This window comes from Streptopelia decaocto (assembly GCF_964273445.1).
Source record: "Streptopelia decaocto genome assembly, chromosome: 18".
Lineage (NCBI taxonomy): Eukaryota > Metazoa > Chordata > Aves > Columbiformes > Columbidae > Streptopelia > Streptopelia decaocto.
In genome coordinates this window covers 2,136,373-2,154,858 of record NC_138673.1, presented here as the reverse complement: position 1 = coordinate 2,154,858, position 18,486 = coordinate 2,136,373, and the positions used below count along the sequence as shown (strand labels likewise).

Genomic DNA, 18,486 nt, shown 5'->3' with positions numbered 1-18,486 from the left:
AGACCCAGATCCAAACCCAGCCTATTCCTAGACACAAACACAGAACCCAATCCAGATCCAAATGTAGTCACATACTCAGAACTAGATCCAAATTCAGACCCAAATCCAAACTCAAACCTATTCCTAGACCCAAAACCTAGCCGCTCACCCCTCATCGCTCCCACCCCAGCAAACACCGTACCCCACATCCCAGCCCTCGCTTTCCACCAGAGGGAGCGAAGCTGCCGCCCCCAGGAGGAACTTGCCGTGGTTCATCCCCCCACAACCAAATTCCGTCCCCACCGGCATCTTTCGAAAGACACCCTTGCCCCAACCTCCGCCGGACATGCAGGGGAAAAACGCCTTTCCTGCAGCCATGCGGTGTCTGCATTGACCGAACATCCATACAGATATTGAAATACATCTATAAAGTGTCTCTCCTTTATTGGAAAACCATTCAAAATACAGATAGGGGATAAAGGTGTTCCAGTGGCGAGGGGTCTCCAGTGGCTGTGGAGGCCTCAGCCCCCCAGGAGCCAGTGGAGGGCCTGGGTCACAATCATAGACTCGTAGAATATCTCAAGTTGGAAGGGACCCACAGGATCATTGAGTCTAACTAGATCGGGACAGATTAATGTACTCCACTTCTTCACTTCGTAGGAAAAACAAGGGTTATCATTACTTCTCAAAAGAGCTCATTTACAATAGCAAGATAATACTAAAGCAATACCGAACACTTTCTAGAGTGTATTTGGAATTTTATACAGTTTGGCAGCAGAATAATTATACCTATAAATGTGCAAAACCCTCCTCATGGCGTCATTAGGACAGCTCGGGCTCGCCGTGCCGGTGGGTGAAGACGGGCCCTGGGCTGAGCTGGTCCGGCCGGTGGCCACGGGGATCCCCTGGTCCGCTCTGAGCCCCAGCCGTGCAGGAGCTGGTGGAGGTGAAACGTCGGCCCGATGGTGCGGGGCTGAGCCCTCACAGGATCTTCCTCCGGGTGCTCTCAGTACAGCGGTTCAGGATGAGATCTTTGCTGGGTCGGGGAGGAACAGCAGGTTGAGCTTTGGGCTTGTTCTCCTCTTGCTCATTTTTCTCAACTGCGGATAAAGCAAATGTACGGATGGATCAGAGCTGTTCGCTGCCCAGCACCTTCATGTGAACGTTCAAAACTGTTATGACCACCAAACCTCCTGTCTCAGCCACGTATGAAGGCCTTCCCAGAGGTCAGGGTAGTGGTGTAAGCCCACCAGCTCCCGGCTGGGAGCTCTGCTAGGGCAGGAGCCCAGTTCCAGGTCTGTGCAAGGAGCTGCTGTCTCTTGGGACGGTCATAGATCCCACATGGGGACTATCGGATCTAAAGCATCGGCCTCAATAGCAGCCTCCTCCTTTATGCACCACCTCCCTGTAGGTGCTTTGCTGACAGCTAACGTACACGATAATGACAGTAACAGCAGCACAGGTGAGGTCAGGTGCACAGAGGAAAGCACAAGTCCCAAACGTGGGCTGACCTCCCACCAGCACTATATTCTGCTCCTTCTCCATCAGTCCTATAAGCAGAGGTGAGAAACCTCATTGGAAAGAAACATCTCCCTGCACAAGTTTTCTCCACAGGAGAAGGACGGACAGGCACGGTGTGACCTCCATGTGCTGTCCTGCTCCAGCAGCCAGCACTGCAGAGCACAGGCCGTGCCTGCAGGACTTCAGCCGCATCCCCCTGAGACTTACGGATGACGTTGGCCTTGTTCTGGAAATCTCCCTTCGTGCTCCTCCGGCTCTGGATGTACTTCTTGCTGTTCCTCCTGTAGATCTCCTGGCTGATCTGCTTCCGGCTCTGCTTGTGGATGCTCTTCGCATTCCGGATGGTGGATCTGCAGCAGGTTAGAAATAAAACTTTCAGTTCCCAGGTCAGCAGCTCTCACACTGTGCACTTTTCTCACTGAGGACTTCCATGCCACACTTCCTCCTCTTCCTCACCCAAACCCCAAAATCTGCTTTTTTGGTTTTGCCTGGCAGAGGCAGAGGGTGAATGCCAGCTCTCGAAAGCAGCTGGAGGTGAGACGTGATGTACAGCACATCAGGAGGCGGCTGGAGCAGCGCTTTGGAAGCAAATACTGAAAGGTGAAGCTGAGAACAAGCCTGGAATGTAACCATGGGGGTGGTGAGGCAGATTGGGCATAAAGCTGAAAGGATGAGATGGGCATGAGATTTGTTCAACAGAGTTTGAGATGCCCTGGAAGTGATCTATAGCTCTCGGATGGATGGAGATGCAGCATCTATGCTGGTTGCAATGTTGGGATCCCTGCTGTGAGGTTTGGCGGGGCTCTCCAACACGCGAGGATCAGGGAAGGGCATGTGGGGTACGTGCCAGCCTGCACCTGCATGTGCCACGTTGAACCCACAGCACAGAAACTACTGAGAGAAGTGAAAGCGGAGCAGCCCGGGGCTGTGTGTGCAGCCTCAGGGGAACCCCCCGCGTAGGGGACGTCCCCAGGCAGGCAGACAGATGCCACCACTGTGTCTTTATTGCCATGGGCGAGGTGGCTCCTGACATCCCCCCGTGGCATCGTCCCCCTGCTCTTGCAAGGCAATGAACACCCCTTGCTGTGCCCACCTGCCTCCACCTCCCTGCTCGGAGCCCCTGTCCACCCCAAAGCAAAGCTCTTGCCCACAAGGGCAGGTCTCCAGCTTTGCAGCAGAGCTCAGCCTAGGGACAGCATTCACCATGGCAGGGCAATCACTGTCCTTGAAACAGGCCACCTCACCTCGCCCAAGGGTTATCGGGAGGCATCACTGCGCTCAAATAGGTGGATTTGGGACATTTTACACTGTTTCACACTCAATTTGTGCTCCAGCAGAGCTGGATTTTGTGAGGTTTTGTAGCAAGGCTGCTGTGTTTTCTTGTAGGCAAAAACAGATAGCAGCAAGCTCTGCCTTTCCTAGCAGTCTTCTTTGCATCGTAATTAATGAGTTATTTTTGCTTTCTATCTTTTTAATAAATATAAAATCCCTTCCATTAGCTCAAATCCTCCCATCAGATTAGGCCATTTAGCAGCTCTGATTACTCAAATCTCCCCTCGCTTCTCAAAGATTCAGTGGATGCACTTAGGAAATAAGAAAAAGGCCAATTTGAAAATTAAACGAGATTAGCCCAGAAAAGAAACTTTGCAGAAGGACAAGGAGAAATACACCAGGCTGGAGGCCCTGCTGGAGCAAGGACCGTGCAGCCCCACGTCAGTGATGCTGGGGTGCCTCTTGGCCCATGGAAATTGGGGAGCACAGAGCTGTCTTTGCTGCAGCCCTTCAGGATCTGCCTCCTGGTCTCTCTCTGCCCTGCTCACGTCTCTCCTGGGCAGTTCCTCATTGCCAGGGCGAGCAAGGGACACCACAAACCACCGTCTGGTTTCATTTCACCCCCTTCGAAGAAAAGCTTTAGTCCTCCTGCCCCCCCGCCAGGGCTGCTTCTACCTGCGTGGAGGAGCGCCCCGGTTCCCCAGCTCGCTCTTCACAGGGGTGTTTGCATCCCCGGATTTCTGCAGGTACATGGCGGGGTAGTAACCGGTGGTTTCGTCCTTCCTGCAGTGCAACACAAAGCGACGTCACCAGCGGTCTTGGCTCTGCAACCAGCACCTCCCAGCCCGTGTCCCCGCTCGCCGGGGCACAGGTGGGGCAGGAGGATCCCCAAGGTTTGCACATCATGTCCAGTCTGTGACTCTCCAGAGCACAAATGCAGCTGAGGTTCCCCTTGGAAACTCCTGAGTTTGTGGGGCAGGCCAGGGCTGGGATGAATGCTGAGGTTTTGCAAAGCAAAATGTGACAGAATACTTAGAGGAAAATAACAGATACTTTATTTTCCACCGGCCTCCTCCTTGGCTATTTCTGAAGCCCCCAGCTGCAACGTTTAACATCTGGCAAAGCCACAGGCTACTTGAAGCAGCCCTGCAGGTGCTGGGCAGCGGAACCAAACGGTCCGTGGGTTTCACAGCCCCAAGGCACAGAACCGCTGGTCCATCCCTTCCCTCCGCCTGAATCCCGCTTGCCTGGTTTGTTCACAGCATCTCTCACCTGACGACCCACCAGCCATCAAGGAGCTTGTGGATGACTTCAATGGTGTCACCCTCCTGCAGGGTCAGCTCATCCTCCTCCACGGCTGTGTAGCTTTTCTGGACAATGTACTGCTCACCTGCAGAGAAAACAGGCTGTGTGCTACCAGCCCAGGATGGGCTCAGCCTCTCCAGCCCCTGGGAGGAGGCACCAGAACATCTACCCTACGTTTTAGGCATGGCCCAGAGTACTTCAGGTCTCCAGGTTTGGGTTCAAAATTCCCCCAGCCGTGTCAGTGCCTGTGGCTCATCCCAGCCCCTCTGCAGCAGAAAGCTGGTGAATGCAGGCAGCGGGAGCACACCCGTCTCTGCTGAAGAGCATGTTTATAATTCGGGCGATTAAATGAGGAAGAAGAAAGTGTTGTGCTAATAGAGCCTGTTGCAGTGTTTCGAAAACCATGAAGACAAAGCCCAGAGAGCAAGCGGCAAGAGTCTGCGGGATCCTCCCTCTGCTCTGTGCGGTAAGGCGCCGCTGTCACAGCAGGATGATGCAGGGCGCTGATAAGGAAAGTGCAGAAGCCAAGTGCTTGGAAAGCCTGCGTCTCGGTTCGGATGCTGCACCGAGCTCCTTTGCTAACCCAGCAAACTCAGCTTGCACCCATCGAGCTTAGGACGGACACTGGACGAAGATGTGCATCTGTGATCAGCCAAGCAGGATTTAATTTAGAGTTGCAGGTCATGGGAAGCTCCTGAGGTTGATGCTGAAGCACTAAACCATGAGATTTATCTCTCCTGGCAGCTCCTACAGCAACATCTTTGTGCCCAGTGGTCCTGCTGCAGTGGGGGCTGCCCAAATGGAGCGGGAGCTGTGCTTTGGTGCACACCCTGCTCACCCCAGCATTTTACCTGCATAGTTGGGCTCCTGCTCTTCAGATTCATCAGGACCATCCATGGGCTCCAGATAGGCAGCTGGCACCCAGCCCCGTTTATTTTTCAACTGGCAAAACCACCACCCTGCCAAAAAAAAACCCAAAAAAAGCAGCTGTAGCAAGAGCAGAGTGTGTTGTGGGAGCAGCATGGGGGCACCAGGTCTGTCCCCAGCCAGGGTGGGCACAGAGATCCCTGTGGCCTGGATGGTGCTGGGGCCGGTCTCTGTTTACATGGTGCTACCATGGAGCTTGGCCAGTTCATCCAGTTCCCTTCTGGGCAGGAAACCTCACAGGCTGAGGCATGCGAGGAGATTGCAGGGTTTTCTAGGATTGCCCCACACTGGCCAAAACTGACTGTCATGTGGCTCCATGTGAATATGATATGTGTCCCAAGGGGGTGGGAAGTGCCAGGAGGTTCAGTGCTGCCAGTTGCATTTGCTCTGAGCTTCTCCTCTCCATCAGGAGACCCTGACAGAACCGCCTCCCTTTTGACACATGCACCCGCATTAACTCGCATGCTGCATTTAGATGTGAGCTGCAAGCACAGTCCTCATGCTGAAATGGTGGCCAGGAGGGGTCTGGCCCTTGGGGGCTCTCTGGAGAGATGGACACATACCGCTCTCAATCTTCTCCACGACATCCACCATGTCCCCGGCTTTCAGAGCCATCTCAGACGTGGAGCTCTTCTCGTAGTCGGCGATGGCTCGGTACGTCTGCAGGACGATGGGGCCCGTGATGTCTGCGGGGCAGAAGTGAGACATGTTCCCTTTCCCAGCCCTCTGGCACAGAAATACTCTGTTTCAGGCAGGCCAAAAGCAACCCAGGACAGCCCAAATCACTCTCCCAGCATCTTCTGGACCTAAACCAGCCAGACCCCAGGACATGGACTCATTGTCCCCAGGCTGTGATTTCCTCCCAGATGCAGCTCTGGCTCAGGAAGGGATGGTTCTTTCCCCATGATCTCGGCCACAGAGGCAGCTGCTCATACCCCTCAAGGCTTCTTACCGCTGGCGTTTTTCTTGGCATCCTTCGGCAGGAGGAAGACCTCGGGCTTCTTGATCCTAGAGGGTTCAGAGCAAAGGCAGCTCGATGTCGCAGCCCCTCACCACCAGCTGCCATCTGCTCCCCACAGATGCTGCCAGCGCCTGGGGCCGGGACGCAGGATTTTCCCAAAAGAAGTGGCAGACGGGGGGACTCACTGGCTGTCTGTGACGGGGTTCATGTCATCGGGACGGACCTTGAAGAAGTTGACCACATGCAGGCACCGGGAGATCTTGTGGGGCAGGTTGACCAGCGCATAGCAGTACTCGGACAGCGTGCCCTGCCTGTTCTGTGTCGAGCGCTGCCCATCAAACCACTTTGGGGCTGCGGGAGAGGGGACAAAGCAGACAGACCACCCGGTTTTTACAAATTTCGCAAGCAGACTGCTCTGAATAATTATTTCTGTCCTGAAAAAGAGTAGATTTGGCCCAAGGGTGCTGCATGGTGTCCATAGGGTGATCCTGGTCCAGCCTCCCCCTCGCTGCTCTGCCCCTGACAGACGTGGGGGCCACGCGTGGTGCCAAAAAAAAGGGGAGAAGCTGTTCCCAGGGCCACAGCTGTTTTGCAGAAGTGCTGAAGCTGTGGGTTCCTCCTTTTGAAAGCTCGGCCGGGGAGGCCATGGGCAGAGCGGAGCAGAGCGCGGTGCAGCCGGACGGGACCCGCAGCCCTCGGCACCCGCTCTGCAGCACCGCGCAGGTTTATTCCTCCTCGAGAGGCGTCAGCCGCCACCCGCAGCTGTTTCTCATGCACCTTCCCACCTTCGTCAAAACAGGAAATTAAATAAAAGGGGGAATTTTGCTGACCTACACCATGCTTGGGGACAAACTGCCTGCTCTTTGCATCGTTTCTTTCCCTGTGATTGAAGACATATTGCATCACTTCCTCTTAGAATTCTCTGTGTTGCTGCAACGGCACTGAAACCAGTCCCAGTGATGGTGTCACTGAGGAAGGGCTTAGCTGAGCTCAGCTCAGGCTCCCCAAAGCCAGACCCTTTGCACTGGCCACTGGTCACAGCGGATGCTGCAGCTCGTGTCCCTGGGGTGCCCAGCTTTTGGGGAGCAAGGATGGGGTCTGCAGGGCTGGCAAGTGTTGGGAGAAACCCCCACCGCTGCTCAGACCTTTCTAGGGTTTTGATTCCAAGCCTGGCGAGCAGGAACAGAAATCGCAGCGAGCACCTGCGTGGGAGGCGGCCGGCAGAGCTCGGCCCGCAGGGGAATTTCCCAACCAGCTGCAGTTTCTATTTCAGCCCCAGCACCTGCCCCTCACCTGGCAAGTGCGGGATGATCCGGTTCTCCATGTTGATGTCCCCGGATTCGATAGGAAACATCTCCTTCAGCGCTTTCTGCGGAGCAGAGCCAGGCTGTGAGACCGGCACCGGGGGACCCCAGTGACACCCACGGCCCTGCCCGTGTCTCATCCCCTTCCCACTGCCCTGTGCTGGCTGAACCCTGCAGCTCAGCCCCAGAAACCAGCCGAGGGAGCACAGAGCTGACAGCTCCCCGTTTCAAGAGACAAGGGAAACTGAAGCACTGGGACACGGGAGCATCTTTTGAGCCAGATTTGTTTTGAGGCAATTTCACCTTGAATTTGCCCTCCTTTTATTTTCCCCCACCCCATGCTTGCGGTGCAGCAGTCTGGGGCCATTGCCCACCCCAGCATGACTCACGTGGAACTCGTATATCTCGGTAAACCGGCGGTAGATGAGCTTTTCAGAGAGGTCATTCCACTTCACCAGGAACATGTAGACCTGAGGGGCAAAGCAGAGGCGCTGCAGATCTGCCGGTGAGAGGGGCCCCGCGCCCCACTGTGACCAAAGCCTCTGGGAACCCCGTGGATGGTTCCATTTCAGATAACTTGCGTGTTCTTCTTCCACCACTCTGGTGGGAGCAGCTCGGCTCAGGCATCAAGCAAGGTGGGCATTAGGGAAGCTCAGCAGGGAGAGAGAGGGGACAGAAACATGCAGACGGGTGGGAATCAAAGAGAGAAAAGCCCTTTCCAAGACTGCAAAGTAACCAATGGCTTGCAAAAGATCTGCCCAAACTCTTGTGTATCCAGTACCTTTTAGCCTCTGGCTCATGCCAGCAGCCATGACCCCCCCAAAAAAAGGATGCACTTGAGCCCCAGATCACATTTATCTAAAGAAATTTGCTGGCCAGCCGTTTTACCCCAACCAGTCCTGGCTGCTCAGCTTGCCGGAAGGTCGCTGCGTACTCACATAGTGCTGGCTGGGGAAAAACCTCTTCTCATAGCCCAGCAGCTCGATGTGCCGGATGAAGACGTCCCCCATCGCTGCTCCCCGCTCCGGCCCCTGCTCCCGCCCGTCTCCACGGCCCAGCTCCCCTCTGCCTTCGCACGGCTCCGCTTCACCGTTAAAGCCCCGGGGAAGAGGAAGTCCCGCTGCAATCGCACCCGTAATTGTTTACCCGCTGTGGTTTGTATTGAGTCGGTGTTTCCCGTGGGGAGTCTCCAGCCTGGCCCCTCCAGCAGCTCCAGGGCTGCAGAGGAGGCCTTGGGGACACCCCTGGGATCAGACAACAGAGAAGGTCCAGGGCCAGGTAGGCTGCCCCGATGGCCAAGTGGTCCCTCTGACCGCTGATGCCGTTCCCTGACGGCACAGGGTGCTGCAGCGCCTGCTTTGCAGAGGGTCAAGGACAGACAAGTCCCTTGGCAATGGTGACCAGAGTCTTTACACTTTGGCGCAGAGCTGGATGGGCTGAATGAAGCACACAACTCTCCCCCAGAGCCCAGGGGTGGCAATGCCATCCTCTGCATGGCTGGGAGACCATCCTGCGCTCCCGGGGCAGGTGGGGGGGCGCAGGATGGGCCAAGAGCTCCTGCCCTCACATCACCGTTTCCTTTCAGTCACCTGCAGCTTCTCCAGAGTCTGCCACCCTCAAGCAGCCCCCAAGGACCTGAGCCAGCCCTCACCTGGGCACAGGGACACCCAGAACACGGGGGTCCCCAAAAATACCCTCTGAAATTGCACCAGCGTCCTCATCAGCCCGCAGCTTTGAGCAGAAAGGCCAGAAGGGAGGTGAGGGCTGCGCGGATCCATCCTGCGCTGCTCGCAGGCAAAGGTGCACCCGGGAGCACGTCTGTCCCCAAGCAAGGGCACCCTTGGTGGCTGCTGAGGGCACACAGAGCTGGGAACCCAGGGTCAGCCCTGCTGCCCTCACGAGCTGTGAAGAAAAAGACTTGCTCTGTCTGCATTAAAAAAAATCAAATACTAACTATAGCTTTCCCCTGGATCACAAGTATGGTGCTTTCAGGTGCTGAGATCAGAAACATTGGCATTTAAATTTGGTTTCGAATTATTTTAACACGGGGACTTCCCTGTACACAAGGCAAAATTACACAACCGGTAATATTAAAAAAAAAAAACCTCTGGGGCTGTTCAGCTTGTGCTCGGCTAATAGCCAGATCACTGCTTCTTATGCAGAACCACCACCAACTTTGTCACAAAAGCTAATTTCATAATTGCAAATTCTTTGTACTACATTTAGAACTGCTTTACGGACAGCGCATCGCTGGGAACCACTTCATTCATGTTTCTTCCTGTTTCCTCATCTTGTGATGTGAGAAATGAAGCGGAGCTTGCAGATCTCCGTGCTGGCGATGGGTTTGTCCGCAGTGAGACAGAGCCTGGAACTCTGTGACACAACGTTGGCGTTTCCACCAAGCGTCCCATGGTCACCGGGCATCAAGGACGATTTTAGAAGAAAATTCTTGGAGGAGTAATGACCCATCAGACGGACGGGCTGAGTTCATGCAGTTAAGGAGCTGATTCATGTTCTGGACAAGGCTGCTGTGTGGCTGCAGGACCTGATCTTCGAGAAATGAACTTGCACTGGCCTCTGGACAGAGAGCTGGTACCAGAGCTGCGCTGGAGCGACAACAGTAGATACAGGACATCAGGTGACAGATGCCAATCAAGGTTATTGAAGACAAAGCACTGGAGGTTCAGCCTCTTAGGCAAAGGGACTATTCTCATTTCTGCAGTGCTCCACCCAAAACTAGTACCAAAACCTCCAACAAATTGAAAGCTGAGGAAAGGAATGACACCCTCATTTTGTTCAAAATGTGATTTTTAAAATTTTTTTGGTAGTTTAAAATTAAGCTTAATTCAATCTAGAGCCACGGGAGGCCTTGCTTACTTCACTGATGCCAAATTGCTGTGTGTGAACAGCACGATGTGTCCTGACATCACAAAAGCCCAAGTCTGCCCTTAGTGGTCTGTCAGAAATGAAGGAGAAAGGGTTCAAGTTTTGTATGTGGAAAACCAGTGGCGAGCAGGCAGATGCCAGAGATGCTGGAGCCCACCTGAGCTCAGGCGGCCGGCGCTGTGGGACCATCGGGGTGCGGTACCCGAGCGACACCCCGCTCCACCACGGAACCCCCGGCTCCTGCACTGCTTGGATCCGAAACCCCTGTTGGACAGAAAGGAGCCGGCCCAAGGCACAGGACAGGCTTTGAAAAGTTCAATAACACCTGGGGAATAAACATGGTTTGCTGCTTCATCGCCACAAAGCTTCTCTGCTGGAACAAAGAGTATTCGGAGCTCTGGTAAGTTGTTTCAAGTTTATTTATTTATTAGTACAGCCAAGGGTTGTTAGGGCATTATCACTCAACACCCAAAGAGTGACAACACCTCATGTATTAGTAATTTGGAAATGAGATTTTCATACATGGTCAACATCATAAAAGTCTACCTGTTAGGACTATATATAATCTTTAATATAAAATTTATATTTAGACGGTATAAATATTGGCGCAATTATTTTGTCGGTCTATTTTTTTTCTATTGAACACAACTCAAAAACGTCTGACAGCAAAAAGAAACCTCAGTGTTGAACTCAGGCGCACCCACCAGCATTACTGCAAGCCCAGCGGCGGGACACACACCACCACCAACTCCCAGTCCTTCCAGTAACACCACTGCAGCAGTTTTCACTTCATTTTTCTTCTCCCAGTTCCTGCACACGAAGTTGCGGGGTGTCCACACTCTGCTGCTACACACCTGACGAGGCAGCAGCCTGGAATTATTCCACAGTTCTTTCTATGATGTCTCACCCTCATTTGGCGTGAGCCCTAATGACTCCAGCAGCAATTTATAGCAGGCAGCTATGCAAAAAGTGTCCCCCAAGACAGCTGTGAAGGAGGGATGGACCATCCTTCTGCTTTTGCAAAAGGGGAAGCGGAAAGCAGCTGAAAACCCAGGGAAAGCTGCAATAACTCATTTCCCCGTTCTACACATTTTTAGCAGCAATCACGAAACTGGCTGTTGCTCCGATAACAACCTGTTTATGGAAGGTGAATGAACGGAGCGTGTCGATTAAAGTAATCAGCACTGAAATACCTTGGTGTTTGTAATTCGGGACAGTACCCACAGGTAAGTGCCCATGGGACTGAGACTGGGGCTGTCTGTGCTGCAGATCACTGGTTCCACTCTGGAGCTGGAAGGTACAGCTGGGACCAGCGCTTTCCAAAAGCCTCAGTGCACAACTAACCCTGCTCCTACTGACAGCAACAGCACAAGCTCCGAACGTTTAAGTGGGAGCTGCTAGATCTGCACAGAGCAATCGTGAGGACGCGAGCACACGTCCTACAGCGCGCCCTTGCCTCCAGAATGAGCTCGGAATGCAGCTGCTGAATGTCAGGTGGCTCCCTGGGAACAGACACTCCACCCAATTGAATTTAAGGCTTCAAAATTTTCCTTGCAGATACAACGATCTCACCCACCCGGAGCTGCGTTTCTGTCTGAAAGGCACGACTGGAACTTAAGTTCCTTCGCTGGAACGAATATGCTACAGCGTGTTCTACCTGACTACAGAATTACTGCTAGAACTTGACTTGTTGTAAAATATACTGCATGGACAGTCATGAAAACCACCAGAAAGGTCTTTATTTCTTAATCAGGGAATAAGATTTACCATTTGTGCATAATGCAGTCATCCCAAACTCATGCCAATAAAAGAGAAACCTTGATAAAAATCTGCATGTTCTCTCTAGAGATTATCATTGAACCAGAACTTTACATCCCTTATGGTTTGTGAAACTTAAAAAAAATGTATACATGAGTTTTTAATATGATGTGGGGTGCAACCAGGACTATAAGAAACTTATCTTTTGACATAGTGAGACTTGGAGCAGCTTGTAGCGTACGTTTCCATAACTAGTTCTGGATGACCAGAAGAGCATCTGCCACAGCTCCAAACAGCTCTCACACAGCTCCACGCAAGTTCTGCGAGACCAGACCCATCGTATCTAAACCATCTGATATTCTGATAAAACATGCACTTACTACTTCGAGTTAAATGGAACAGACTATAACAGGGTTTATTTTAAATTGGTTCCTAATCCACACGCTGAAATACTGGCCATTTCACAGTCCATCTCATTAATGCGTACTGACGGTCAAGTGAACCACTTTATCTTTTATTTATGAAAAACATATGAATTGTGATAGATACCATAGGAAAAATTAGTTCAAATATACAGATACTATTGTCCATTAAAGGCGTAAGAACCAAAACTTAATGTTTGTTTGTTTGTTTTCTTTTCCCCAAAGTAAAACTAACAAACTGAACTACTTGCAGGAATTTTTCTTCATTACAAAAGCTGAGATGCATTCAGGTGGGGTGAAATTCAGCTTGGGAGATGCAGACAGCCTCTGTGATGTCTTTGTTGATTTTAGCCCCTGTCATCTCCCCAGCACTGTTGCAGCAAATTTAGTCCTTATATTCCAAAGGAAAACGAGCTATTCCAAACCACAGAATAGTTTGGGTTGGAAGGGACCTCCAAAGGTCATCCACCCTGCCATGAGTAGGGACATCTTCACATCTCTAGTCCTTCTTTAAGTCAATTCACAGAACCGCTGAAAAAGTAGACATTTCTATCTAAAAGTACAAAACTGGTTTGTATAGAAGGTACTTCTCTTATACAGTTATATTACACAGCTCAAGACAGTCCCAGCGGGCTCTTCTCAGAACTGGATACTTCTGACTAGAAAGAAAAATTACAAAAAGGAGTTAGTTTCATCGCAGCTCCGTATCTTATTACAAATACGAGTAGTTTGCGTTTCAAAACAGAACTTTGAGTTCTTTAGGCCTCGGTTCAGAGAGCACGCAGAAGCTGAATATTGCTCTCAAGAACTATGAGATTAAGTGCGTGCTTGAGGGCTCTCTGTAAGAATTTAAATCCAATATTTGCTTTGGTATGGCCTAAAACATTCGAAAATCCAAATCATGGCGCCGCTCTTGGCTGCTCAGGCTGGCAGAAATGAACCTGAGCTGGGTTGTGCTGAACGCTCGTCTATGAACAGAACAGTCCACACGCATTTTCTTCTCTGGGACAAACACAATGTCCTTTTCTTACTAAACCCAGGTTACAGCTCGAGTGGACTAAACAAATGCACCTGACTTTATGTCAGCCAAATGACTGAAGTATCAAACACCACGGAACAAGGAAAATACTTGGTTTGGGGCATTATCAAAAAACTGAAATGGGAAAAAGTATTACAGAGCTGTGATCGCTGAACATGGCCCTTTCTGTGGCTGAAGCGCACAGACTCACAGCCCAGTGGGTCAGCACGTAGTGACACCACAGCACCACTAGCATTGCTCTCCGCCTCCAGCAAAATGTCATTGTTAGGAATGAGCAAAGTTAAAAATAGTATAAGAGAAAAATCTGGACATTTTTGCATTGGAAATGAAACAAAGCTTTTCATAGAAGTTACTGGAAAAACAAATTTAAATTAACTTTTAAATTAAATCAACTTTCAAGTTGGTTTGTCATCACAGTTAATAGCGTTACCAAGCGTCCTGAGCTTAGACAATATTGCAGCCATAGTGAAGAGCTTTCCTGCCCAATTACAGTTTGGAAATACACAGGGTTTACCAAGAATAACAATTCTCTTTCACACAGCCACGTCAGAGCTCTTCACAAACACTAATTCCCTAGGCTTTCATTTACTCTGCCTCCGAGGTATGTAATTACCATCACCCGCTTTTCCTTATAGGCCACATTTTCCCAAGACTCACTGCCTGACCAATTTGAACACAATGTGATTTACGTTGCATCTGGATAAAGTAGTGAAAACATCCTACATTTTATAGGTGAGAAACAAGACAAATAAAATAATTCACAAGTAAAGGACTGGCACCTGCTGGCATTCAGTCATGGATCTCAGCCCTCTCCTTGCCCCCCCAAAATATAAAACCATTATTCCTTGACAGGTGTTGACTTAAAGAAACACTAAATTCTTTTACCCAGTATTGATGAGGTCCTACCACGTTGGGCCCGGTTCTTGCTTTATTTGAGAAATTTCTTCTGTTTCTGTGATACCTGTTGAAAAAGTAGTAATGAATGAAGAAAAAAGGGTCCAGGACTAGGGTAATTCACCACTACAAGGCCAAGCCACTTCACCATATTTTACACCTTCCAGCCTAATTCTCAAGTGATTTTGAGTTCCTTAGCAATCGCATGCCTTTTCTCAAGATCATTCCTCTGGTAACGGCGTGTGAATCCAGTTTGAGATGATAAATTCAAAAGCACATTTCTTCCAAACCACCACTTTGAAGGCCCATATCTAGATTTCCTTCACACAAGGGTATTCATGAACAACCATCTCTCCTCCATCATCTAACAACTTGAGTGATCCCACATGGTTTTGGCATTATAAAGGCATTTGATGTTTCAGCTTTCAATAACTGTGACTTTAAGTTTTGGAAGAACAACAACAGTCCCCTCCCCAATGCACCCTCCCAGTATATTCAGGCCAATAAGGCATTCAAATTCCCCAATTATGGCAATAATTCATTAGCATAAATTGTGGAAACCACTGTGCTGAATGACTAGATGCATCACTCAGGACACGATCAATCACTCAAAGCCTACCCTATTTCCCCGAAAATAAGACAGGGTCTTATATTAATTTTTGCTCCAGAAGATGCATCAGGGCTTATTTTCAGGGGATGTCTTATTTTCCCATTAACAACAATCTACACTTATTCTTGAACAAAAAAATAACATTTATTCAAATATAGTCATGTAATCACATTCTGGAACATCATCACAACTCTCCAAACCCTGAATTCCATCATGAATTTCTTGTGACGCTATTTCCTTTTTCCATGTACAACAATCTACATTTACCGATATTCATGAACAAAAAAGAAATCAACATTTATTCAAATACAGTCACGTCATCATCTTCTCGAACATCACCGTAACTCTCCAAAGCCTGAATTCCATTGTGAATTTGTGACTCTATTTCCTTTAGAGCCCTTGGCCCATCTTCTTGGAGACAGTTCGCATCGCTGCAGGAAGCCATCCAGCCAGTGTTGCGATGCTTTGAATTCTCCTGGGGAGATTTCCAACTGCGGTGCCACCGCGAGGGCAAATTCTTGGATATCAGCCCTGCGCACAACCAAAGCCTTCGCTCTCCTGTCCGCGACCCACTCACAGATCACGTCTTCCAGCTCAGGAAACAACGGCTGCCGACCCGACCCACACTTGCGCTTCTCGGCGTTGCCCTCATACGCCTGTTGACTGAGGTTATTGTACTCCGCTCGCCATTTTCGGACCATTCGGATATCCAGCATCTTCTCTTTGCAGAAAGCAGTCAGATTTTTGCCCTGGGAGTCCTCCACGATTCCTTTCTTGTACTCGACGGAATAGCTCTTTCTCTTTGCGCTCGTGTTGTCTGGGGGTCAAAATACCAGTACGGTATATTTCTTGTTCATCTGTCTACATATGGCACTGTATGTAGTAAATGGTCGATAGACCCTTCCCCAGGAAAAGCAGACACCCCCAAGAGAACCACACTTAAAAGACCCCACAATTGTTTTGGGGGTGTCTGCTTTTCTTGGGGAAGGGTCTATCTGTCCTGCCGCATTCTATTGCCAATTAATCTTACTTTTTTACATGTATAGCTAGCTCCCTGGACACTATTTAAATTGACTTGTTATGAACTGTAATGAGGGCTTATTTTTGGAGTAGGGTTTATATTTCAAGCATCCTCAAAAATCCTGAAAAGTCATGCTAGGGCTTATTTTCGGGGTAGGTCTTTTTTTCGGGGAAAAAGGGTATGGTCACGACTTACCAACCAAGAACGAGAGTTCACAAACTTCCCCTGTAGAATTAATTGAATAATAACTTTTGCTGCTGAGCAGTTTTCACATGATGCTGCATGACATTAATACAGATGAAAAAGTGTCCTGAGAACCAATAAAAGCCCTTTTTTTTTTGTTTTGATTGACCTGCCTCCTTTAAAAAAAAACATGCAATTTTCTTCAAAATGACTTAAAAATATTTGTTGAAGACAAACACTCACCTCCTACAGATACTTCTATTCGGCTTGGTTCAGCTGGATCTTAAACGAAACAAATATAGTCAAATGAATACGAATATAGTTTCAACAATATCATATAAGTATCATAGACAAATAAGGGAAATTGTTTTCCCTAAAAAAAGCTTCATTTTTTTCTCTTATGATCAGACTCAAGTATATTTGTCTGCAATAAACATGTGTATCTACAGAGTCTGCAGCAAAATAAATTACAGACTGACAGGTGCTGGAAAAGCCATTTAACCTTTTTAACACTGCGGGTGGGTCAAGGACAGACAGAATTCAGCATGCTCCCTGCCCATCAGCAGCTGTTTTCCTCCCTCCTGCCACCTCCAAAGGTAAATGGAGGAACCTGTAGTTTCCTTTATAGTTATTTCCACCATACAAGTGTCCCTTATTCTTAAAGTGTTTATTGAACGTTTTCATTTAGCTTCCCAGTTTCTTTGAGTAACAGCTTATTCAGTCAATTGCTAAACTATTTCCCCCACTACGCCAACTTGGGATACACACTTTTTAAAGGCCTGTGAACACTCAGAAACCATATTGGGTCAAAAGGAAGTTGCTCAACTACATTTACTTCAGCTATTCATAGCATAAAGCTAAGTTCTTCATTCAGACTAAGCGTGGTGATGTCTGTGCACTCTAGACACAGTCTAGCAGGGGTTTCAGAGCTCTGCAGTGGGCAGAAATACCATCAAGATCCCATTCTAGGTCCTGACACGTTACACAGGCAAACTGCACTTGGCTGAACATCTATCTGGCACAGACACACACTTGGAGTTAAGCAGGCATCAATAAATGGATATTGAATTGCCTTTATATATTGCCCTTACTAATCCTTCTTTTCAGCTCACTCATCAGCTGCAAAAATCAAATCAAGGAACACGCCGGTGACAGAGCCTGAGGTACGCAATGGCTCTTTCTATTAATTTATTAATATTTAATAGCTATAAAAGTCCCCGTCGCACACCATCTGTCAAAATAAAACGGCTCATGATGGGCAGCGCGGGCCCGGGACATGATTACTAATATCATCTGCCAATAAGATGGAGAACTCCGCTCCCTCCCCGTCCTGCAAGGACACGCGTCCCGCTCTGCGTCACCTGGTAGCACTGGTGCTGCTGGGGGTGCTGCTTCTGCTTCAGCTTTTTCCATCAGCTCTAAGATGAGACATGATCACTGTTTAACTTCACAATGAAAACGGTCCACATGCAACACAAGGGCAATCTTACTTGTCGAATCTGCAAATCCTGAAACTTGTCGCATGAACAGGTTACTAACACTTGTGATTGAGCTGCAGTTCAGCATTTTTTGTTACACAAAAAACATTCCCTGTCTTGCCTGCAAGCACCAAAAAGTTCCTTTTAAGTTCTGACACATTCAGAAGAATAAGGCATCATACCTATGAGCAGTAGACTCAGAGCCTTTCAATCATTCACTGCAGTATTTATCAATATCAGATCATCATGATCTTAATTAATGGATATGGATAATGCACAAACCCCATGTGTTGAATGACCAATCGTCTCCTCCAGTGATGGAAGATGATCGATATCTGTGTCGTTATTACTCAGCATATGATCTCACACCAAACACACGCTGACAGCTACGCTGGATAGACAACAGTTCAATAGATCCCTTCCTTTCTTATTCAGTCCTCTAGAAATGCTATTACACACTTATCTGCCTGGAAGGTCCCCTGTTACAGAGGGATCTCTTTCCCTAGGACTGCTGAGCAGGTCAGCACGAGTTACTGGCTGTAAAATCCTCCTGAGAACAGTTCACAGGCCTCCCTGTGGCTGGATGCAAATGAACAAACGCTGGGTCGCTAAGGCCAAATTAACAACAGGAGGTTCTATTCGGCCTCTGAATTTCTAATCTGACATTGGCTCAGAAAGAACATGACACAAGGGACACTCTAATGACAGTATTTTGCGGTTTGTTTTCTCCCTTAAATAAGACCTAAAAAATCAGGTCACCATTATTTTAGGCAACTGAAAATACTAAGACCTTTCCCCCCGCTCCGACAACAATTCGTTAATGTGGCCAAATTGGCCACAGCATGTCAGGTAATTACACTCTGCCTCTCTAAATTGTTCCAGTTTCAGTAGAATGCAGAATTTTTCACTGGAACGCAGTTGTGCAG

General features: G+C 49.2%; 2 protein-coding genes across 5 annotated transcripts in view; both read right to left on the bottom strand.

Moving 5' to 3' along the window:
- Positions 1-398: 398 nt before the first annotated feature.
- NCF1 (neutrophil cytosolic factor 1) lies at positions 399-8,301 on the bottom strand. 2 transcript variants are annotated; one of them, XM_082068610.1, is made up of 11 exons: positions 8,208-8,301; positions 7,659-7,739; positions 7,259-7,334; positions 6,151-6,316; positions 5,957-6,012; positions 5,568-5,690; positions 4,929-5,036; positions 4,045-4,162; positions 3,448-3,555; positions 1,708-1,850; positions 399-1,079 (listed from the first exon to the last, which is right to left on the bottom strand). In XM_082068610.1, exons 1-11 carry the CDS (start codon positions 8,277-8,279, stop codon positions 961-963), a joined length of 1,170 nt encoding a protein of 389 aa, XP_081924736.1. In that variant the 5' UTR covers positions 8,280-8,301; the 3' UTR covers positions 399-960. The 2 variants fall into 2 exon arrangements, with proteins under 2 accessions (XP_081924736.1, XP_081924737.1); XM_082068611.1 differs by having other exon boundaries at positions 3,452-3,555.
- Positions 8,302-12,411: 4,110 nt separating this feature from the next.
- GTF2I (general transcription factor IIi) overlaps positions 12,412-18,486 on the bottom strand; it is a 60,712-nt gene continuing 54,637 nt past the window's right edge. The window contains exons 30-33 of one of the 3 annotated variants that reach the window (XM_082068340.1): positions 17,444-17,500; positions 16,326-16,364; positions 14,260-14,335; positions 12,412-12,994 (exon numbers count right to left, since the gene is read on the bottom strand). In XM_082068340.1, coding sequence (XP_081924466.1) covers positions 14,277-14,335; positions 16,326-16,364; positions 17,444-17,500 — 155 coding nt within the window. In that variant the 3' untranslated portion in view covers positions 12,412-12,994; positions 14,260-14,276. Of the gene's footprint in view, positions 12,995-14,259; positions 14,336-14,933; positions 15,696-16,325; positions 16,365-17,443; positions 17,597-18,486 lie in introns of those variants that run through there. The other 2 variants (XM_082068339.1, XM_082068341.1) reach the window with 2 other exon arrangements.

Excerpts from the sequence above, each read along its gene's own strand:
- NCF1 (XM_082068610.1), bottom strand. The coding sequence starts at position 8,279 with ATGGGGGACGTCTTCATCCGGCACATCGAGCTGCTGGGCTATGAGAAG. Across the intron at positions 4,163-4,928 it reads GCAGGAGCCCAACTATGCAG|GTGAGCAGTACATTGTCCAG; the intron begins GTAAAATGCTGG and ends TTTTCTCTGCAG. Across the intron at positions 3,556-4,044 it reads GATGGCTGGTGGGTCGTCAG|GAAGGACGAAACCACCGGTT; the intron begins GTGAGAGATGCT and ends GTTGCACTGCAG.